This window comes from Accipiter gentilis, chromosome 25, assembly GCF_929443795.1.
Source record: "Accipiter gentilis chromosome 25, bAccGen1.1, whole genome shotgun sequence".
In the NCBI taxonomy this organism is placed as follows: Eukaryota; Metazoa; Chordata; class Aves; order Accipitriformes; family Accipitridae; genus Astur; species Astur gentilis.
The window spans coordinates 18,127,019-18,150,027 of NC_064904.1; the positions used below are offsets into that span (position 1 = coordinate 18,127,019).

The 23,009-nt window shown below is 48.6% G+C and overlaps 1 protein-coding gene across 1 annotated transcript; it reads left to right on the forward strand.

The window, feature by feature from the left end:
- Window positions 1-1,267: 1,267 nt before the first annotated feature.
- Window positions 1,268-13,389, forward strand: CCDC198 (coiled-coil domain containing 198). The gene is made up of 6 exons (XM_049828506.1): window positions 1,268-1,566; window positions 4,726-4,802; window positions 8,863-8,949; window positions 9,620-9,718; window positions 10,147-10,312; window positions 12,681-13,389. Exons 1-6 carry the CDS (start codon window positions 1,371-1,373, stop codon window positions 12,923-12,925), a joined length of 870 nt encoding a protein of 289 aa, XP_049684463.1. The 5' UTR covers window positions 1,268-1,370; the 3' UTR covers window positions 12,926-13,389.
- The last annotated feature ends 9,620 nt before the right edge of the window (window positions 13,390-23,009 follow it).

Genomic DNA, 23,009 nt, shown 5'->3' on the forward strand with positions numbered 1-23,009 from the left:
AAAAAAAAAAAAAAAGGTAAAAATAGACATTAAGCATTGAGAAACTCAGGAGAGAAGCAGGGTGTTGTTTCTATGTTTTCATTTTAAAAGAAAAAGGAAAAAACAATGCAGACTAAGCTACTCGGCTCCCTCATGCCCTGCGTGACCTGTTGTAAAGCAAAGTCACAAATGCTGTTGGTGCTTTGTGGCTGAAAACGTGAACTGGTTGGGTTGCTCCAGGGATGAATAATTTCTTCTGGGAGGTGCCACCCATGGCCAGTGGCATTTCGCAGCTCAAAACCTCCCCATTTCCATCAAGGAGGAGTTGAGAGGTTCATCCATGGACCTACTAGCCTTAAGTGCCAGACACTTGGCTCTGCCACAACCCTCGCTCCCCTCCGCAACCCTCTTCTCCCAGGAGAAAAGCCCATAGAGGCTCCAATCACTCCAAACCTCTACAGGATCGCTCCAGGAATCCCAGTGGGATAAGCTTCCACTAAACGAACCCTGGTTCTGACACCGTTCTTGGGCTCTCCCTCACACTCTTGGCGTTTGCTGGTTTCCACGTGTTTCGCAGTGGAGCCCACAGGTGCTCTGACCACCTTCTGCAACCCTACTCCTGCCACAAAACCCACCCTGCAAGATTAATCTTGTTGTGTAAATAATCCTCCCTACATACTTTTCAACCGCTCCACCTTGGAAATGAATGGCTCTCGACAGCTCCGAGGAAACTGTGCCCTCAGAACCCCCTCATACACCTTGGGAATGGATGGAAAAGTACAGATCCTGCTGCATTTGGCCCAAATCCTGCAGCACCTCCAAAACTGCAGAAAATACTCACTTTGTATTTTTGTGGTTTTGTGCTAAAGCTGCATTTTTCCCCTGGCTGGCAGGAGCAAGGGCAGAGGATGCTCCTCAGCCAGGCCCTGTCCCCAGGCTGCTTCTCCCAGGCAGGGTGGGAGATGCTTTAACCCTCCTGGCGCTCCGAGGATTGAATTTCCTTCCAAAACCTGAAGATTTAGCAAAAGAGCTGCTCTAGAAATCCCTCCACATCAGCCAATGGCCAGCTGAGGTGGTGCTCCTGCTTGAAAAATCACTTGTAGGTAAAAAACAAAGCTTCCCTGGGGCTTGGCGCTGGCTTTCCAAGCTGCTTTCCACTTCTCCGTCAGCAGCAGCCACCTCTTGTCCCCGCAGGGGAATGGCCAGGGCCGGGTCAATGTTTAACCGAGCAGGGAAGGAAGCGTGGGAACGTCGGTGGGAGCCAGCCCCGGCCTCGGCGGCTGGCAGGGAGCTCCTCGGGAACCGCCGTCGCTTGCAAAAGTCCCTCCGTGTTCAGGGAGGATGGTGCACGAGGGGGTTTCCTTCTCCTTTCAAAGCCACCGCTCTGCAAAATGGGTCTGAGCTCTTCCAAAACTCACCCCAAGGTGACCAAAGTGGCACCGATGCGTGCCAGGGAGGACCTGCCTGCTCTCACCACCCCGTACCAGCTCCCCGGCGTGCATCCGCCGGCCGCAGAATGGGGAAAATCCACGTTTTATGGGGAGCTTCCACCTCTCCGGGAGACCTGGTATGGGAGAGCCTCTGCAGGTAAGGGGGGGGTCATTAACAAATTATTTCTAAGCAGAGGGCAGAGACCCACAGGGAAACAGCTGGGGCTGCGGGTTTGGTTGCTGCAGCGTGGGGTGGGTGTAGGTGTGTGCCATTCCGGATCAGTAGCTTTTTGCCATTTCCAGGACATTTTAGCTTTGGGAAAACTCATTTTCCTGCCCCCAGCCCGTTTTGGAAAGCGTGTTGGTCACCAGAGCCCAGATCCCAGGCTCCTTCCTCCCATCAGTCATTCCCCTGGGAACAGCCCCGCTCCCCAACATCGACCTGGCAGGCGATGACACCAGCCTGCATCCCAGCAAACCCTTGTCCAGCAGCCCCGTAATTCCCAGTTATACACCCATTCTGCTCACCTGCCACCGCTGGGCATATCGATATCATTAGCTAAATTAGCATCAGATTTTGGGTAACGTGCTCAGCAGGTAAAACTCAGCATTAAAATAAATTATAGCCACATCTCACACAGGGCTAATTTCATAAGCCGAGAGGCAGAGGAAGGCAAATAGCGTAGCTCTGTTTTTCTACAAGTGGCACCGTGCAGCCTCTCCCACAGCCTTTCCCAGTGGGGATTAAACTCCATCCATACCCAAACCCTTCCCGGAGGCGAGGAAGGATGTTTGCACCCACCTGAAAGTGGATGTGTAGCTCTACAAAAAGCTGGATGGTGACGAACGGCTTCCCACAGCCACGCCAGGTGAGCGTTGGGGGAAATCCCCATGAACACCAACATGGTTTGAGAAAGGAGGTGCTGCAGCCCTAGCACCTTTCTCCCCTCTTCCATTTCCAAAAATGAATTTCTGACACACGCCGAGCAGCGTTAAGCACCGCTGCTTTGACGGGGGCTGGATATTTCCTTTAGGATCATCCACTGAGAGGCATCAGGAAACAGTGAAAGCAAATAAACCTCTGGCACGATAGCAGTGATGTTCCCAGAGCTGGAGGTCTTGGGGAGAATACAGATCAGGTTTGGCTGTACAACAGGGGGTTTCAAGTACTTAGCGACAGCAAGAACAACCAAATATTCCCGTTCCGGAAAATTATCATCACTGGGCATTTAACAAGTGCTTCTAAGAAATGTGTACTGTTATAAAAGACTTTAAAAACCCCCTTAATAAATGTCATTTCCCATTACTTTTCATTTTCAGAAATAAAAAGAGTATGCTCAAGAGTACTTGAGCAACGTATTAACTTGAGCTGCTGTCTAAATAAGCAAAGCCTCCAAGAGAATAGGTTTTATTTGGTTTATGAGGGTTCATCTGGGCTTGCGTTAAATCCTGTTTCCTCCAGTGGGAAGAATCTGCTGCTACTAAAGTGCAAGGGTGAAAAATAAAAGTCACGAGAACGACTTTGGCTTGAACCCGTGCTCCCTCGGTGATGGCTGCGTGGTGGGACGACGGTCCCTCCCCACCAGCATCACGCCGGTGTGCCACGGACCGTCCCTGCCCCAGGACCGAGCAGGTTTGGGGCCAGCGAGCACTCGGCTCCCAGTTCTCTATTTGTAGAGGATAAGGGCAAACCTCCTACAGGGCACACGCATGGATAGGATGAGAGGGAATAATTTAAATATATTAAGAAAAAAAAAACCCAAAACAACCAAGTCATAAAGGAGAAATAACTTCCCCAAAGCCATACACCTTGCCAGAACAAGCTTCTCCCAAGTCGAAGCCCCAGCCCTTGCCTGTGCCAGGTCCCACATTCCCAGCACGGTGAGCCGCCTCCTTACATTTTACTTCACCCTTCAAAATTCTTTATGTGCTAATTCATCCTGCAGATTGAGAGGCAATAGCTTAATAACCTCCCTTTTGCTATTACAAGTTGCTATTTCAGCCTGTGTTCCCCGGCAGCTGAAGTCTGTCTCCGGAAGAACCTCCCGCGCTGGAAATTTTCACTCCAGGCGCCCATTCCTGCATGTGCGGAGCAGCTGCAGCTTCGCTCAGCAGTTAATCATTGCCAGCGCTCAGCAAAGCCCGGCAATCATTTATCCGATGGAGTCACCGTCTCCTCCCAAACCCCAGCGCCCACCCTCCCTCCATCACCTTCTCTCCCTCTTGGAGAAGAGCCCTGCCTTGGCAATCTTCCATGGGGCTCATTTAAAGGGACCACTGAAGTCTCCCATAAGGTGACCTCCAAATTATTATTTCTCTTTTTAATATAACTATTACATTTGGCATCAACTATAATGTAGCTCCTGCACTTTATCCCCAACTCTCCTCTCCCGCGGCCACCTCGGGGCTCCCACCACGTGGGAGCAGGAGCTGCTCACGAAAAACTCGCTCAACTCCATATATAAAATGGCATTTGAATGCGCCAAGACAGTTTTTTGGGGAGAACAGGTGGGATAAAGAAACTCTTTTGCAGAAGAAACACGTACTGCACATACGGGTATTTATTGTGCAAAAGGCAGCAGTGTCCACCCGAGAGCAGCAGCGCAGAACGGACCCGAGCTCAGATCGCGTTCAGGCCTCGGCGAAAGCACAACTTTAATAACTAACAGGGGACCGCTAGCGCATAGCGCGTTATTTCAGGCTGATTTCCAAAGATGAGGGTCTGTGATCGTACAGCTTATCGGACCGTAACCCACTGACTTCTGAACCCATGGGCTGGCTGGAGCCCAGCTCTGCCGAGGTCAGTAAAAGCATCAGAGCTATTTGTCAGTTCCACCAAAAAATAACAATAATAAAGTCTCAGGGACTGAGCAGCGAGAAAAGACCCAAACTGCTGCCTGCTCCCCACTTTAAAAGGGCAGGCAGCGAGGAAGCAGCAAAGGTCACAGATTTCTTGGCCAGCTGATGGTCACCGACCATGGGAGGAGAAGAGGACTCTTGGTCACACGGGGGGGACCCAGGGACTCCACAGGAGACATGGAGGGTGGCTATTGTCACATATAGGGTGGATGGGGGGTTGTAGAGGGAGGGAGGAGAGGTATGCAGCAGACACAGTTGTTCGAAACCACAGGTACATCCTCACTTCATTTCTGCAGCTAATAGCATAATTTATACCATGTGTTACGGTGGTACACCAAGAGAGACATTAGTAGGACGTGCCAACCAAAAAATATGGCAGAAAACTATTGCTGAGTACAGCCTAGCAGTTGATGATCACCCAAAACTAACTTCATCCATTTCTTCTCTAATCTTTAAGGGCCCCTTTCTTTCAACACCGTGCTGGAAAAGGGAGAAACCAGCATCATTAAACAACACCCGCCTCGAAGACCTCAAGTAAGACGAGTTTGAAAAGCTCCCTATGAGTTGCTCTGATTGACCCATTGACGTGGGCTTTCTTGGGGACACGGGCACATGTCACAGCACCGCGGTGGGGGAAACAAATATCCTCCAGCAATGCAAGTAGGAGGTCCTATTTCTAGAAGATCATCCCTAGACGAGCTTTATCACCAGCCCAGGTTTGACACCTAGGGTAGAGCAGGTACGCCAACTGCAGAGAGGTTGGTTTTGGTTCATTAACACAAAGGAGAGGACTTAATCTTTTAAGAACAGCCAAAGAGGGGCCAATGCAGCAAAGCCCTGCTTTTGCCCTCCTGCCTGCCTCCATGGGTCCGTGCCTCACTGGCCAGCCCTCGTGTGCTACGGAGACATCCAAGGAGGACACACGTCCCAGCGCTGGCCCTGAGGCCACCTCTCCTGTCATGACCCACTTTCCTTAGTGGCGTCTGGGTACCTGCAGCCAAATCTTAGTGCTCCCGGGGGGCTGATGTGGCCAAGACAAAGCCCTTTGCAGAAGGGATGCAACTTGCATCACGTGGGACTGGTTTTGGCTCTTCAGGTCAAGTATCTCATCAAGGTCTGGCATCAGCTTAGGGGCAGAGAGGCAGGTAAAGCAGGCAGATGTGCTTTGCAATAGGGGCCGGTGAAAGCACAGACCAATTATTTTAGGTTTTGAGAAATGCTATGCGCGCTGTGTACCTTCACCATCTCCCCTCAATAGCTCTGTATACACATGTGCACACACACGCACATCTACATACCTAGATATAAAAAAAAAATCCTCCCCAAACAAACATAAACCACCCTTGTTCACTCCTCCTCAACCTCCTTCCTTTCCCCTTCCTGCACTTCCCAGATCAATTCCCCTCCAAGCCCTGAAACCCATGACTCTGCCTGACCTGGCAATCAGGTTTTTCCCCACACAAGAGTTATCACAACACAAGTAAAGCTCAAAAAAACTATATTTACATCCATATAATTTACTGCACAGAAGGAAAGGAAACAGCACTAGTGTACCATGCTGCATAAGGGTTAGAGTCACTATTTCATTTTTTTAAAAAAAAAAAAAAAAAAGGTGACAAGAAGCCCTCCACATGCATTTTCTGTGCTGATAGTTTTCTGCACTGATGCTTTCATACAATAAAAAACCTGGTGAGGGTCAGGCCTTGGAGAGCCCCCGTCATGTGCTCACAGGCCTAAGCCAGAGCTGCATTGCCAAGGCTGTACAACTCTTACCATAAATCAGGTTATTTAAACCCCCAACCCAGAGCAGCACGCTGCTTCCTCTGCTCCACCTGAATTTTCATTGCTTCTCCACACCCTCCCAAACCAGCCAGCAATACTTCCAACTTCCCATCTCTTACCTGCTCACCACGGAGGATGCAAAGCTGCCGGTGTTGGGCTGAGATCGAGTTCTCCCTCCTTCCCTGCGTGCTCACAGAGGGTCAGGGACGGACATCGGGGTCACCGGGCTCAGCTCCGCTCTGGATGCCCCAGAGCTGCAGCTCCCCCACTTTGCTCCTCAGATCTTTCTCTTTCGGAGCCCTTGCTTGAGACTTTTGGGTGCATTTCTTCTCTGCTGCTTGGGTCAGGTCTGGGGACTCCCAAACTGAGAGCAAACAGTGCTCAGAGGAATACAAACAGGCAGGGAAAGGGGACAACTTGGCCAGACCCCTCCAAACACAGGTGCCCCAAGGTGTTCTTCTTGGGGAAGTGCTCAGCTGCTGGAAATAATCCCCCTCCCCTCCCGCATGCTCTCATTTAGGTAGGACTTTCAATTAGCAATTAAGGATCAATGTTGTACCTGCTGCCGAGACCCCTCTAAGAGAAAACCCAGCGGCACTGGGCACATCAGCAGCCTAATTAGGTGGCTGGAGAGAGTCCTCAGCAGCGGGTGGTTGGGGATAAACAGAAGCAAACACACTTCTTGGCTGTTTAACCCATGAAAGAGAAGTATTTGCCCTGACTGGCCATGTGCTTCTCTGTAGTGCTCCTATCCAGTGCTCCTGGGTCATCCCAGCACTGGGTGCAGCTTGGAGTAGCCCTGGGGCTGCCCTGGGTTACGCCAGCACCGAGCCGCCCCTCAGCTGCCCGCACTGGTCATCTTCCTTCCCGGGCACCTATATAACCCCTTGCCATTAAAATTCTTGGGTGAACATCTCATCCCCCTGCACTGCTTTGAGACTCCCCTGTTCCTCCCTGAGAGCATCTCCACTCTCCCAAAAATTCAGTGACAAATGCTCTGCACGTGTCCCACGACAGCAAACCCGCTGAAGCAGGGCTGCTTTCCTCAAGCCTTCCTTGCTGTGATTAAGGTCTTTTTAATGTAATAAAGAACAGAAAAGGCACCAGACGGGGTCAGTTAAACCCCCTCCATGCCGGGCTGTGGCTCTGGCCGAGACTGGTGGCTTCAGAGAGCGCAGGCAGCCGCCAACTATTGAAGAACGTGACCCTGGATTTGGTGGGAGGATGAGGCAGCAGCACCTGGACTAAGCCCAGCTACATCCTGTGAATTGTCACACGGAATTACAGCCTCCTTTAAAAATCTCCTACCAGCGTGTAATTTTTAGTCATTGATCTTATTTCCATTACGGCTGTATTTATGTATTATTAAAACACTGATAATACTCATTGCAGGACAATGACACTGTTAATCCCACCCTGTGCTTCTGCCATGGCTGTTAGGGAGTGTAAACCGCACCAGCAAAAGCCCTTTTCCCTGCAGGAATATTTTCAAAGGCAGCGGAGCAGGATGACGTGGCCTTCTCAAGGACTTTTAGAGGATTTCGGTCAGAGAGTATTTCCAGAGAAAAAATCCTGGGAGGTTCACAGAGACGAAAATAGAGTCAGTTTTCCAGCCTGCGACACAACTTTAGCTGAAAGCCTGGAACTTGGCTTCCCCGCTGCGCCCAGCGAGCTGAGCCGATTGATACAGGAGTTTATTTGCCTTCAGCCACCCCACGCTGGCTGCCTTGGTGGCACCTGGGAGTGATGCACAACCCGGAGCGCAGTTTGTGGTGTCACATGCTGCCATCTAGTGCCATTTTTTAAGCTTCATCTTCAGTTTTGTGGGGGGGTTTTTTGATGCTAAGAGACAAGTGAACTTGGTGTTGGGGGCTGATGGGGAATTCCCCGTTTAGGTGGCGCTGCTGACTTTTTTTTCTCCTGTGTTTTTGCATTGATTTACAGGATGCTTCAAAAGTACAGTCAGGCTTTAGCAGCAGACAGTCAGAGACATATCGCCATTTATTCGACACTAGTTCATATCCAAGGAGTTAACGATGTCCCACATAAAGAGTAAACCAGGTCTTACTGATGACGTCCTTGATGATGCTCCCCTTAATTTTTATGGAAGCTGTACGGAGCTCCCATCTTGAAGGGGTCACTAGCATTATCAAGCCATGACATGATGCTGTATCATCTAGTACTTTGGCATGATTTAAGGAGGCAACTTAGCTCCTTAAGATAAAAACCCATGCTCAGAGCAGTCTGTAAAACAAGTCTCTGCCCACTTCCATCAGCCACCAGGAAAGGCACTTTGTACCCCATGCAGTCCTGCAGAGAAAGGTTGAACTCAGACCAACATAAAAGAGACTGGTTGCACAGAGGGAATGGTGCTCTGGGGCTCAGGTATCTGGGATCTGCCCTTGGATGACCTACTAGGAGACATTACATTAAATTACGATACCTCTCCATGCTTCAGCTTCAACATGAAGCAGTCATCTGGGCTGGGGGTTGTCTTCACTCTGGTCTTGGTTGGAGCTTTGGGCACTGTTGAGGCTCAAAGAGAAATACCTACAGGGATGAAACTAATGTCAAACTGGGGTTTTTGCTGCTTTGACTCTAATGCAGGAGATTCCCCCAGTTTTGTCCATTCCTGAAGCACCTAAAGGGATGTTCATCTCCCTGTGCATCTGCTAGAAATGCCAATCTCCTGCCTGTATCCCAAGCAGCTGGGCCAGAATTGGAGCTGGAAAAATGTCAAGGCAGTTTCATATCAGCTTTTATGATTGTGTGGAACAAGCAATGCTGAATATTATAAATATTGGACTTGTAGAGACTTGAACCTGCTGGTCCTCCACAAGCAATCGCTCCTGCAAAGCCCTGGAGTCAGCAAGATGTGATTGCAACCCCCAAAATGAAGGTAAGGGCATGGGTTGAGTGCCATGCATGGGTCATTGCTGGCTGCAGGCTCTCACGGTTTGGGCACCCCAAAGAGCAGAAGTTGGTGTTTTACACCGGCTGCGCTCCTGTCCCTGGCTGAGCCCAGGAACTGGCTGAAACACCAGCGTGTGGGTGAAAGGATAGAAAATAAGGGGAAAGTTTCTGAATCTCCAGCATGAGAGTTCCCTGGATGAGGCGGACCTGCTAAGCCAGGACCTGAAATATTTTTGAGGCTAAAGGTTTGAGGACCGCTTTTTTAAACGGCTGAGCAACTTGAACACCCATCGCTTGCAGTCGGCAGGGAGAAAGCTGCGAGTGCCGTGTGCCGTAAACATCCCCTGCAACCCCTTTGGATCATGAGATTATCTTGGACAGCCGACTCAAAGCGGTAACACCTCGAGGGCCAGAAACATGTATACATTGTTTTAATGAAGATTTTTTTTTCCGTCATGCCCCAGAGCTGTGAAATAAACTGCAAACGCATTGAAAACCTGTGATAAATTGCTGCAAGTTGGCTATGCAGGGAAAAACTCACTGCTTTTATCTGGGGAGCACCCCAGGGGCCAGGTGGGGGTTTGCAAGCTGGTGGCTGTTCCTTTCTCTTTCAGAAAGTGCAGGTGTATTTATTTACATTTTTAAATACCTTGTAGGCTCTGGAGAAGAGGGGGCAAAGCCTGAGACACCTCCCGGGCAGGCGGCAGCACTTGCACAAGCTGCAGATGCTGGACTTGACCCGCAGGCGCCGAGAGGTAACGCTGAGACGGATTTGGGGATAGGCTGGGGATTCCCCTCTCGGACAGGGGTTTGCCCATCCCTGGTGTTTTTCCCAGGGACCAGGAGGCTTAAAGCCTGTTGCTGGGTAGGTCAAATGGAGCTTTCCCAGTGGCTCAGGCAGAGGAGAGGTGGGGAGCATCCCCGGGGCCCCTGTGATCAGTAATTACTTCTGATTTTTCCAACGCTTTGCCCTCATTTGGCCGTGGCTCATGAAGAAACCAAAACTCTCTGTCCGGGTCATGTTCTGTCACGTACCCAGTTTGGCAAATACCGTTTGCCCAGGTTAAACTACTCGACTGCGTAATTATTTTCAGCGCCAACCCCCTAATGATATGCCGCGTCGAGCTGTTAAAACGTGTTCTCTCCTCTGCTGCTTCTGTTGACGACTCGTTTGCAAACCCAGGCAGAGCTGAAGCGAAATCTCCACAGGGAGGCAAAAATCAATAAAGAAAAAATCAAGGAATTCAGCCCAAAGAAAGTCCTTGACACTCTCCAGAGAGGTGACAGCGCTGAAAGCCGAGACCTCGTCCCTGCTGAGCACAATCAGCATTTTCATGGAGACGACCATGGTAAGTAGAATAATTTTCCAAGGAGATGTAAAACTCACCAGCCTCTTAAATGTCATCAGAGAAGTTTCCCTATGGAAGCTGCTTCCACTGCTCCATCTCCTGCTGTGACACGATGCAAGTTCAAAAGATGGAGGGGGGGAAAGCAGTGAGATGCGGTCGTAATGCAAAGCATTAGATGCTTCAGAGCAGGACGCGGCTCTCTGGGTTGCTTCTCTGATAGCATCCAAACAGACCTGGGTGGATGCGAATTAAGAGCCATGGACTAGCCATAGGGGCATAAAACCAAAGTCCTCAGGGCCGGGTCCCTGCATGAGCAGGTTCCCACCGGTGGGAGAGTCTCAGCTTGTCCCATGTGAGGACCGAGGATGTCCCCAGGGTCCCACATCCTTGGAGGATCAGGGCGTCCATCAGGCAAAAGCCTCCCAGGAGGTGACCATATAGACTGCTGCATAGGTGGACGTACACGGGCTAAGGGAAACATCTGAAGCTCCACCAACATGACAACCAAAGGGGTGAAGGAGAAAAAAAAAAAGGAAACCGACTGCCTGAAGATCAACCTTTACACCAGGTTTTGCCCCCCAGCCTCTGCCCTAGCACGGGACACCTCCTGCCCGAGGCCGGGCTGTGCTCGGGTGGATGTAGGCTGTGACAGCATCCCAGGGGTCACTCCGGCAGGGTTGGCAGGCACCGATTAAAATGTGCCCTGCCAGCTTTCCTTCAAGCACAAGACACGAGTTACTCTGGCAGAGTCTCCACCACAACACGCATCCATTCTGAGGTGGGCAGCCGAAGCCGAACCCCCGACCCCGTGCTAACCCAGCGATTGCCCCACACCAGACCCTTCCCGGAGGGAGCAGAGGGCTGAACCGTGGGTAGCTGCAGGCATCGGTGGCTACACAACCGCGTGGTTCCCCGGCAAAATATACCAGGGCACATGGGCAACCAACCAGCTCAAAATCTTCAGCTGGGGTCAAGCAGGGTGGGCTTCAGAAGAGTTCTTCTACTGCCCCAGGTTGGCTACATCTCAAATTTTTCTGCTCTGGAGAAAGGAAGTGCGACGTTCCCCTGCAACAAAAGGGAAAGCTGGATGATTTGAGATCAGTGGTTATTTTCAGGGACCTTGTGAGATTTTTTTGGGGGGAGAAAAGTCAGCCTTGGGTCTCCCCCTTGACATGCATGAAGGCCTGACGGAGGGTACCCACGTACATTTTGGGGTGCTGAACCTTGCAGTAAGTCTTCCCTGGCAAAGCACCCTCGGGCATGTTGGGAAGCTGGAACCAGGCTTAGCAGGAGAAAGAAATGGAGAATGAGCTGCTTAAGCAACAGCTGCCGGAGATTTGCTCCTGGCTTCATCATTGCATGGTCCACTAATATGTTGAATTCATACATATGGGGTAGCCTCTGGACTCCTGCCATCCTTAAATGACCATGGGGTAAACGTTACAGTCACTGAGGTTACTCACTTTTTAGGACTAGTTTTATACGGAAACCACTTCCCACCGCCCAGAGCCAGCCAATTTCCCTTGCAGATTTGCATCCCTCTGGGTGATGTGTAATTAAGGTGAGACGTTCCCAGTTAGACAATTTCCAGCCGTGGCTCCGTGTTACTGTCAATGTCTGACGTGAAAACGCATCAGGTGAAATTCATTTAACGGTGACAAGATCTCAGCCTCTCCCGGGCACATCTCCCTGCTGCAGCCCACGCCGTAGCGCAGGACGGAGCACGGCACGGTCTGCACGACTGCGATGCCGAGCAGGGGCGAGCAGCAGGAATGGACATAGCGTAAATCCAGAGGGCCGGCCTGTGGTGTTTTGTGTTTGCACTGGTTGATGTAGGCTGGGGGAGCAGCTGGGGGGGGGAGATGGAGATGCCAGGGCACAGAAGGTGACCTCACGGTCCCTAACGAAGGAGAAATCGAAGTGAATCTTAGCCGCCACTTCGTACTGACGTCCCCGAGGCACAAGCTCCATTCTGCTTTGCTTGCATGCGACAACCTTCGGCACAGGCTGGAAACATATCGCCGAGGGTAAAAATGCTTAAATGGGTGAAAAACTTCTCTGACGGTGAACTTTCACCAGGAGAAGGGAGAACAGACTTGGCTGCTCCTCTTCCCTTGTGTTTCTTCACCTCAGCTCAGGCATAAAACCATATTGCCTCTTGCCAGACTCTGTAATTTCACCAAATATAACCCTGAATATATTATACCTCACTCTGCCCAGCCCCAAGCATGAGGTCTGGTCTTAAAGGGATCTCTCAGGGTCGTCTTTACATACCTCCAGCTGCCAATAGCCATTTCCAGCTAAAATCTAGGCGAACGGGCATGCAGCTCTGCAAAATTATGATTTTTTTTTTTTTTTTCCCCCCAAGGAAACACGTGGGGTGGAGGGCTCTCCACGCAGCCCGATGGGGCTGAACTCTCTCCAGGCAGGAGCGGGAAGGTTGACCTGTGGTTCTGCAGGGAGCCGCGGACGAGGGATCTGTTCTGGGACACCTCCAGCACAGGCTCCGACGAGTGGGAAAGGGAAGAGAAGATTTACCGCAAACCTACGCTTGTGAGAACCAAAACGGAGAGAGTTTCTCTCTTCGATGACTTCTTTGATAGGGATTTCTAGCGGCACGGCTTGGGGTGAGAGGGATGTGCCGAAGAAAAAAGCCACAGGTCTGGTGGGTCTGAACCCCCCCCCCCCCCGGATAGATGGACTGAGAGTGGAGACACGATGTTGGCAGTAAATGGCATTTCTGGGAGTACGGGCTGGTGGAAAGGACAGCTGGAAATGAGGAGATCACTGACGTGGAGTGAATAATGACTGTCTGGGTTCTGCGGCTGAATCAAAATATCTGAGGAAAAAATGGCTTGGACTGAACAACAGTGAAGTGGGGGTGGAGGGAGGAGGAGGAGGCTGGCAAAAAAACCAAGCAGAAGCTGGAAAATATTCTGGGTTAACCCCAAATCTAAAGTTCCGGCTGAAATGAAATGTTTCGCTTGCCTTTGGGTTATTCAACCTTTCTGTTTAACTTGGTTTTAACCTTATATCCTTTTCTAAACCACAATAAACCAGTTCAAAAATGCAAGATAAAATTATTCATTTAGGAAATATTTAAAATAAATATTCTGGCATATGTAAAATTCCTTTTTGACATTTTTGGGGAATTTCCTCTCTTCCCCTGCCCCGGACACAGAAATACATGTAAGTTCTTCAGTACTAACCTCCGGTTCTATGGAAATTTTCTGAAAAAGCTGCCTTTCATTCACTTGCCTTCTCTGTCCAGGGTTCAGTGTTGCACAGGGAATGGTGGAAGCTGAGGGGTCTCCAGTATGTCCTGCAGACACTTAGTCCAGTGGTGCTGGTCAAGGCTTCTTGCATCCACCAAGAATTTGAACAAGCTGCCCTGTTGCAACCTGACATTTCCAAGTATATTGAAAAAGATGGTTATATGAAGAGTACCAGGTCTATCAGAAAGCCATGCAGTTTCCATCTCTCCTAAACTGTATTGTTTTCATAACATTGTCTGCTTTTCCTTACAAAATCATTTGTCATCTGAGGGAACGTCACCCAGTTCTCCTGTCTCCTATCTGGTTGGTTTTGTAGGTCCGTAAAGGCCACTGCAGTACAGGTGCACCAGCTTTGTGGAACACAGTCAGTCAGTCAAGCACAGATATAAAATAAAATTTCAGTTACACATCATGTAGCTATTTTAACATGACAAACTGGATATGTAGGGGATCGGCGCTACACAAGGGAGGGATAGAGCCCACCACCAGCCCTGGCAAGAAGATCTGCCTGATTCCCCGCATCAGTTTTGCCTCTTTTTGAAGTTGCAGAGCTGATAAAGGGCATTAACTCTTCCTCTTACCTCCTGCTTATGTCCCTCAGTTGCTTTCCACTTGGTCTCTTTAAAACTCCCAGGGGGTAAAACATCTTCAAATCAGCTCGTTGCCACAGGGCAGAGACTCCAGGAGTAACAAATATGATTATCATCAGAGCGACTTTCATTTCCTTCAGCTGGAAATCTTATCCTCTTATTTTTCAAGTCAGGACATCCAGAATAACTACATCTGGAGTCAGTTCTCAACTATCCAGGACAGCGCAGGGCTTGGGTGGCTCAGGACGGATGAAGCACGTCCTGCATCGCTGTCTCAAACCTCTGCTACCTCCCAGAAAGCTGGTTTGGATGTTTCTGAGCTGCATCTTCAGCTTCCTGGATTACGAAGCCAGAAAAAGAGCAGGAGACACATTTTTACACATATTTAGGGGAATTAGACACCCATGGCTGACTTAGTTTCAACGGTATTTAGCTATTTGTCTCTCTCAAGCTTTATTGAAAATCCCAGACAGAGCAGGAGCTGGAAATCACAGCCAAAGCCCCAATTCAAAGGTGGAGCCTCCAGCACAGCTGCCCAGCACTGAGCTTCTCTGTCCTGATTTCACCTCTCTCTCTTTTTGACATCCCTAAATGTATAGCCCATTACAGCATGTCTACATGCTTCATGAAGAAAACTGCTCTTTGGAGAAAGCCCACACACCATGCGTGCTTTCACTGAAAAGCCAAGAAAACAAACCCCAACACAGTCAAGGAGGAAGAAGAGAAATTATTTTAATGAGAAAGGAGAACTGCTCGTGGCTAATGAGTTCGTGCCTGGAGTCTGTGCGTTTTAAAAACGCCCCTGAGAACTTTGCTGATAAACATGGTCATCGTGTGTGAGCTGGAAATATCGTGAGAGTTTTGAATTCAACGTTGAGGGTATGCTGAAAAGGTCGATGATTTAATGGGCTGGAACAATTAATCTGGCACTTGTCTATACACCTGTTCTCTTAATGATGTGACACATCTCCCTTCTGTGTTTCCATCTGTCAACAATTAAGCTATAATTGGTGGAAATGCAATTTATCTCAGATAGCGCTGATTAGTTTTCCAATAATCATGTTGCCAGCATTGGGGAAGAGTGCTGCCCACGGAGAAGTGTATGTGGACCAGTCAATCCGTATGACAGACTGTGCAGAGAAGAGACTCTGAGCATTAATTTATCAATTTACAGTGTGCAAAATTTGCTCTTATGGAGGCGATAAAACCAGCAAACCTGCTTTCTACTTTTGGTGCTCAAAATTGTTTGACTGTGCTGATCTTGATTGTATTAATTCATCATAACCTGTAGAGAGGCAGATGGCAACTCATCCTCTTCTCATGTTTTCTAACATCCTTCCAGAGGCGGGAAATGAAAATGCTATCATCTCAATTACTAAAGGTGAAACTTAGACTTTTCTACAAATTACAGAAGATGGAAAAAACCCACAACGCGTATGCTGCAACTCAGCAAGGAAGACTTTACAAAGATGTTTTTCTCTGAATAGCTCCTGATTCCAAATGCTCAATATCAACTCATAATTTGAAGGCTGAGTCGTTACGGCCAACTATGGAGAAGATGAAACTTGCCGCTCACCCTAACTGTGCACACACAGCTTCAATCCGAATCCCGCACGGCAGAAACCAGTGTTTTAGCAGAGCCCCTTGCCTTGACCTCCCTGGGGAGCAGAGGCTGGACCGCTGCTGCATCCCGGCTGGCAGGCATGGATGTGGGATGAGTTTTAAAGGATGACGACGAGGAAACCTGTGTTGGGGGTTGATTTTGGTGGTGCGGAGCAATGCGTAGTCAGAGGGGGAAGAGCCAAGTGGGGAGATTTCAGAGCAGGGAAGTAGACCGGGCTTTGCCTGACCTAATTCTGGCTATCTAAGGGCTGTGAAGCTGACATAAAACAGTCGCCTACTCTGTTTATAGCTGAGAGCAGGAGAGGAGGAGTGAGAGACATCTCCAGGGAATGATGTTTCCCCCTGCCTATCCTGGGATGGGGAGTTACCTGCTGGCTAAAAAGGTGTTTCTGTGGCTATCTCACACCACCCACCCAGCTTTGAGGCAAGGCTGGACCCATCCTGCAGGTTTTAAACGTGTCTCCACAGAGAAGCTGTGCTGAGGCAGAAGCTGCTCAGTGCAGATTCAGCACGTTCGGAGAGTTCACGTTATCAGTTTTCACCAAAATGACACAGGATGGAGATTTTATGCAGTTAATGATGTGGCTATGGGTAGCAGCAAATGGCACAGCCCTGAAGAAAGAGGAGATGTCGGTCAGATAGATCCCTGCCCCAAAGCACAAGGACTTTTGTTGTTCCCAGTGAAATGGCTATAGGATATTTTTTAGTGGTGGTATCAACATGGCCAGAGCAACCCAAGTTCCTCCAGCTCAGGCTTAGCTGAACCGGTTTTGCTGAAATGTTAAAACAAAATTATAATGCTCAGCCTGAAGCAGACAACCAAGCTGGGGAAAGTCAGCACCAGCAGTTAATGTCTGGCAAAACTATTAGCAATTAAACGTAAAACTTGTAAGAAGAAATGTCAATGAGCCTTACCACTGTATTCAAAAAAGCAGGAAGGTATTTCAGAGACCTTGCAGCCAGGGTTGCTGTAAAATCTTTGTTATTGTTCCCGAGCAGAAAAATTATTTACTTACACTTAGTAAAGAGAGGCGTTAGGTAAATAAAGTTGAACAAAGCCACACTGTAACTGGATCTCATTGAATAGTCTGGACCAATATGATTTTCTAACCTTCCTGGGCTCTGTCCCACCTGGTGCTCAGAGTATTTGACCTCCTCAGGAATGCAAGTTTTCAGCATCATACAGCATCCTCCCTTCCCCAACACGTGCACACATTCAAAAGCAGAAAAGTACCCGCCATCAATGCCGCTGGGATGTATCCACTAACCTTATTAAACCCTTTATCTGCCCTGCTTCGCTGAAAGGTGCGTGACAGGCAACTGGGATTGCTTCAATCTGCTTACACAAAGCCGCGAGAGAAAAGCGCCCAAGAACATCGACCTGAGCAGCTCCGTTTCAGGCTGTACATGAAGATTAAAGTATTATCGTCAGCTTGAAAAATATCAACCGTGGTGCGCTTTGGTTTGTCTAACTAGGTATCCTCAGATGGTGTTGCGATAGCACAGCCCTAAACTGGTCAATGCTGGAAGCAGCGATCAAACCCTTGTGGTTTCCAGCTTCCTTTAAATAATTCCTGAGCAAGGTCAGGAGATGGTACAAGGGTCTCCTGATGAATTAAGAGGGAGGCAGCTCCTGTTCCTCTTCTGAGCCTCTTTATCTGCTCCTGATATGGGACGCTGCCCTTTCTGGGATGTCTCTTCCCTCCCAGCAGCGCTGGTGCAGGGATCTCCGGCCCAGGGGGAACACGATCCATCTCCATCGATGGGATGGAGCTGCCCACGGATACCTCCTGTTCTTGCAGGAGCGGGAAAAATATTTATTTCTTCTTGCTTAGCACAAGGGTTGTAGCTTTTTGCCACCTACTGACATGTTGTGGGAACAGCTCATCCTGTGAATTTCTGCAGAAAGGCTTAATTGTGCGCTGGCTCTGTCTCCTAGTGCATCCAGCATCGACTGAGCGGTCCACAAAAGTAAATACGGCACTTGGCACACTGACAGGAGAGCAACACGTATTTGGTCAGTTGTTCCTTGCTATAATTCCCTCCTCGCCCCATCCCTTGAGCACCTCATTTCATCATTCTAGAGAGCAGGAATATGGGATAAATCATGCATCTCACTTGCAAAACAAAGCCTTGGTTTCTTCCCCTTCTATCTTTCCCCAGTTCATCTATTTTTTTCCCCTTCACCTCCCCCTAAAGTCTCTGCCTGGCTTTCACCCTTACCCAAGGGACCTTCCTTCTTCCTTAGCTCTGCTGAGGGCTTCTGATCAGAGGACAGAAGGTCTCTGCAGGGCCCTGCTCATTGCTTAAGCTTCAGTTAAATCCTGTTTTGATGGCTTAAGCAATGCACAAAGCTAATAGCGCTAACGCATTGCTCAGAGTTTACTTCAGCCTTCGGCAGCGAGCTGAGCGCCCGTGTTCGCGCCTCCTGCCCGAGGTCGGTCCTGGGAAGCCTTAAATCTGGGGAATCCTTCATCTGCTCAGAGGTTCTCCCATTTCTGGCCACGCAGCTTTCCTTCTCCTTCACTCCCACCAGCAGCGTGCTTTGCTAACCCACCCCCTCAGTGATGGGGTAGAGCAAAACCCCGCTGTGCTGTTGATCCAGCCTCGAATTTCCCCGTTCCTCCTAAGTCACCCTGAGACACAGCAGGTACCTGTGCTGGCATTAGCTGGTGGTCGAGGCCCAGGCAGGCTGAAAATGACCCGTTTAATCAAACCAGGTTTTATGCAGCACGTGATTTAACATCCAAAATAACTTTATTAACTTGGTACTCAATTAAATGACAACTGTTCTGGGAGAAAAGAGGAGCAAGAAAGAGCCAGTTTTGCAGTCACCCCTTACAGAAACACACTTTTCATGAAATTTTGAAAACCAAGCACTTGCCTCTTGTTGGTAGCCACTTGATCCCGGTTAGAAACACCACCCAAAAGCAATCAGCGTGGCTCATGACTTTTGTCTGCGCCGCAAAAAAAAAAAAAGGCTGAGCTTAAAAGCCAGGCGGTCCTTCTGTTTAACACACAAATCACCTCCTTCAGTTTAGCCAAGCTGACCTAAAAATACAGCTTTTTGCCACACAAAGCCTCCCTTGTGAGACTTGCTGAAGCTGATTTCTCTTACAGAGTTCCTCTGTCTTGAAAAAAAGCTACTGAAACTTCATTTCACTACGTCGCACTATATGGTGACTGTGAGCCCATTACTGCTTCAGTGTGATGGGGATTGATAAAATAACATGCTTGAAGCTTTTTATAAGGTCAGATGAAGAATTAGCATACAGTGCTGACATCGTTCTGGATGTTTTTCCAGACTTGAAACTTAGAGAAGTAAGTATGATTTTGAGCAAAATTTATTTTGTTCAAAATACATTTATAAACCTTTGCAAAAAATATTTTAAAAACTTGCACTTTTCCCTGAGAACTGGCCACTCTTAAAAAAACCCCAAACAAAACAAGCTTAAGAGCAGGGTTTTGGTTTGGGGTTTTTATCTGGTTTTGATTTACTGAAACCCCAATTTTTAGCCACAACAAGTTATTGTCTCTATTTTGGTAAAGCTAATTCGTCACAATGATCTAGCTACACGTTACTAAAAATAATCACAAAAATGTGGAAGAAAGTATTGTGCTAAAGCTAGAGCAGAAAAAAAGGCAAAAAACCCAAGAAGTCCCTTGGATCTCCAAACCCAATTTTTGCAGTAACCCTCGCTTTCAACCTTTATTTTGAGTTTTCTCACTCCCAAGGCTCTCCAGGTCCGCTTTGTGGTTGCGAGCAGAAGGACTGGAAGTGGCCATAAAGCAAAAATGATTAAAATCTTCCTGCAGCCCCTAAATCTTTTTTTGCTGAAGGATTACTTGCTAAAACCAAATTGCCCAGCCCCCTTTTGAAGCCGAGGATGAAGAACTGGGAACATCCCATTGCTACTCTGGGTTTTGGTAACCGCTTCCTTCATCCTTTGGGCATGTTACGTTGCTCTGCCCTCACTTTTTTTTTTTTTTGTTTTTCCCCTTTCTCCTCCCTCCCATCTTTCAAAGAAAATGATACTTAATTAACTACCTGCGGGGATGTTGTGCAGCTCGGTTAATGTTCGGAAATTGCTTTGAAGGCGGCCAGCCTTGTACGGTTTCTAAGGACGAGCGGCTGCTCCCGTTCTGACTCTGTTACACCCACACACTGCTCTTGGCCCCGAGAGCCGGCTCCGAACCCCCTGCGGCAGCGACCAGTCCTGCCCGGGCATTTGCACCATCTCACACCACGGCACCGACTCTTGTGCTGGAACGAGTGGAGCCCTTTTTCCATGCTTAAGCAACCAGATTTCCCATTGAAACCTAATATACAGGGATGGCTTCAGGCATAGACAAAATAAGCCGTCTCCTAGAGAAAGAGCGTGATGAGGAGGCAAAGCTACCGTGGTCCTGCTGGTGCTGGAGACCTGGAGAGCCTGGCAGCTGAGGCTCAAAAATTGGGGTATATGTGGCTGGAGGCAGCCCCAGCTTTTCCTTCACCAGCCGGGCGCTCACTGCTCTGACTTATTTTCCCAGCTCTGCCCTGTTTTCTTCCTTTCTACCATCCCGTGGCAAGAGCCCTTGTCTGAGCCTCACATCTTCGGTGTATCAAACTTGAGGTTTTCCTCCATCTCAGCTAATGGGTGGAAAAACAGCCGGGAGCGCGAATCCACAGTTAGGCTAAAGGAAAGGAGAGCGGCTCTGCAGAACGTGGGGAAACGCTTCAATCTCTTTGGGATTTTACTCCAAGACAGTGATACTGAGATGCCGTTTCATCAGTTCCATTCTCACAACTTCCATCCCTCTTAAAGACGGCGAACGCGTGCACCGGCTTATGTCAATGGGAGGTCGGGACTGATGTGCAAGAGCAGGAATGAGCTTTGTGGCCTCGTGGGAGCACCTGGCTTGTAGGGGCTGATGGTGGTCCGGATGGGTACGTCAGTCCGGGAAGGTGGCAGAGGGCTTCCCTTCGAGTAAAGTGGAAGAGCCCATGGTTTTGCAGCTGTAGGATCAGATGTTCGGTCTTGTCTCTGTAGGACTGTGGCCTCTAGAGAAAGATGTCGCTTCTGGACAGGGGACTTGAAGGACCTGGGACGTTGCCAGTGCGAGGCATCTTCACTTACTGTGGGGAAACAGATGTTCAGCTGCACATAATATAAAGTTAGCCACTGTTTTTGCTCTTTTGATGTGATGCACTGATGAGTTTTCTGATCCAGGTGTTTAAATTATAGGAGCCTGGTCTTCATCTGTGTAAGAAGAAGGAAAAAAAAAATTACAAAACAATAAAAAATGAAAAAAAAATCTATTATAAAAGAAAAAAAACAAAGACGCCTGCTAAGTGTCTGAGTTGGAATTAGGTACCTGCAAAGAGGGAAAAGGCTTTTGTTTATTGTCAACAAAAGGCATGTAAATGGTTATGATGTGGAAATAGTTAAAATGAATGAGGTCTTACCTCTTCATTTCCCAGCTTTCAAGCGCTTGGATTCTGTAACTGATGTTCTAGTTAAGCACAATAAGACCTGCCTTTGTACTCACACCAGGAATCGGAGAGGGGCACCGAGATCCAGAGCAGGGAGTGAATCTGTCCTAAGAAAAACCTCCAAAGAAAATCAATTACTCTTAACCCAGATGTGTTCTGATTCAGGCCCCGTACCAAGAAAAGAACATCTGCCTATGGCAACCCTACTTATTTGTTTTGCTTGTTTGTATAGAGGGAAGTCCTTTGCCTTTGGGGTTCATGGGACTGATGGTCCTTAAGGGCTGTTTTTGAAACTGTGCTCCTTTTGCAAAGAAAGTTTTACAAAGTCGGGGAGGAAGGCACTATAAAATTTGGCTCAATGTACCAAAGCGCTTCTAATCAGATGGCTTCTGTCATAAGAAAAATAATGAAATGCTTTTAGGGCAACATTTTCCCTGAAGTTACTTCCCTTCAGTGAGACAACACCGGCGAGTCAGGTATAAAGTCAAGTCTTACTCTGCTCGCTGCCGGGACTTCCACTCCTGTGGGAATGCCTCCAGCCACTGCCGCCAGTCCCCCAGGCCCATGGCTATCATCTTCTAGCCATTCCCTAATGGCCCGCTTTGATGTCCAAGTGGAATACGATTCAGCGGTGCTGGTTTCATTGATTAGCATACAAATCACGCCCAGAGACTGGATGCTTCCTGCACTTAATCATCCACTTGGTGCATTTCAAAGAGCCCAAGAAAGATGACTTTTTTAAAAAAAGGCAAACAAAAAGATCCCAGGTGGAAAAAAATAAAACAAACAACCGCTCCCGTACGCACGAACAACATAGTTTCAGGTTTTCTGCCGATGCTTTTTTCACAGCACAGAAAGCACCAACGCCTTCCCATTGTCACGAGAGAAAGGTTTTACTTCGGTGACCAAATAAATGTGCATGAAGCTCCTAACCTTGAGGAGAAACGTCCTTGCTTTCAGAGAGCAGCCAGTAACCCAACACCTGGAGAAGCAAGGGCATTACCCACACAATTAAAGCCTGTTAACACGAAACCCAGCCTTTTCTCCCAGATAGACATCTCGGGCTAAATGTGCTGGAAGATTAGCAGAGCAGAGCCTGGTTTGAAAGAACCACAACCATTTTCTTAGGCTGATCAGCTTCTGCCCAGGTTCCCAACCTGCAACGCCTTCTGCTGCAGCAATACATTTCGTAAATGTTTAAGGGTCATAGCTCCTCGGTCATTTATTGCCAACGCATTTCTCCCCACGGTGGTTTTTCAGAGGTGTACGTGGACTTCTGCTCAAGTTCCGTATTGCAGGACCGAAGCAGATGAAGTGAAGCTGTGGCCTTTGCTCTGAGGAGGGAGCCCTGAGCATCCATCTCCCTGCGATGCTTTGGAGCGGACGCAGGTGGCTCAGGGGGACGCAGCCCACACCTCCTACGGTGGCTTTTCCTACCTGAAGGAGAAAGGGGTCTTGCACAAATTTTCATGAAGTTTTCCCATCTCAGTGACTGGCCAGAACCAGACAATAACCCCAAAAGTGTTCTTCAGAAAGTAAAAGCTTTACTGAAAAGAAACAAGGGAATTTTCAAAAGGAAAAGTAGGGTTTGTAATTTCAGGTTTCCTTGGTAAAGCTTAATCTTATTTACCAAGAAGGATTTGGCAGGTGTGATTAATTCCCTGCTCTTAAACATGAAAACATTTATCTGCCTGCTTAAACCATCCCAGAGGGTGCTCGGCGCTCTGCCACAG

What these genes read in the sequence shown, in the direction of transcription:
- CCDC198 (XM_049828506.1), top strand. Translation starts at nt 1,371, where the DNA reads ATGGGTCTGAGCTCTTCCAAAACTCACCCCAAGGTGACCAAAGTGGCA. An exon ending in ACCCGCCTCGAAGACCTCAA is followed by an intron (nt 4,803 to 8,862) that starts GTAAGACGAGTT and finishes TTGGACTTGTAG; the next exon opens with AGACTTGAACCTGCTGGTCC. An exon ending in TTTTCATGGAGACGACCATG is followed by an intron (nt 10,313 to 12,680) that starts GTAAGTAGAATA and finishes TTTCCCCCCAAG; the next exon opens with GAAACACGTGGGGTGGAGGG.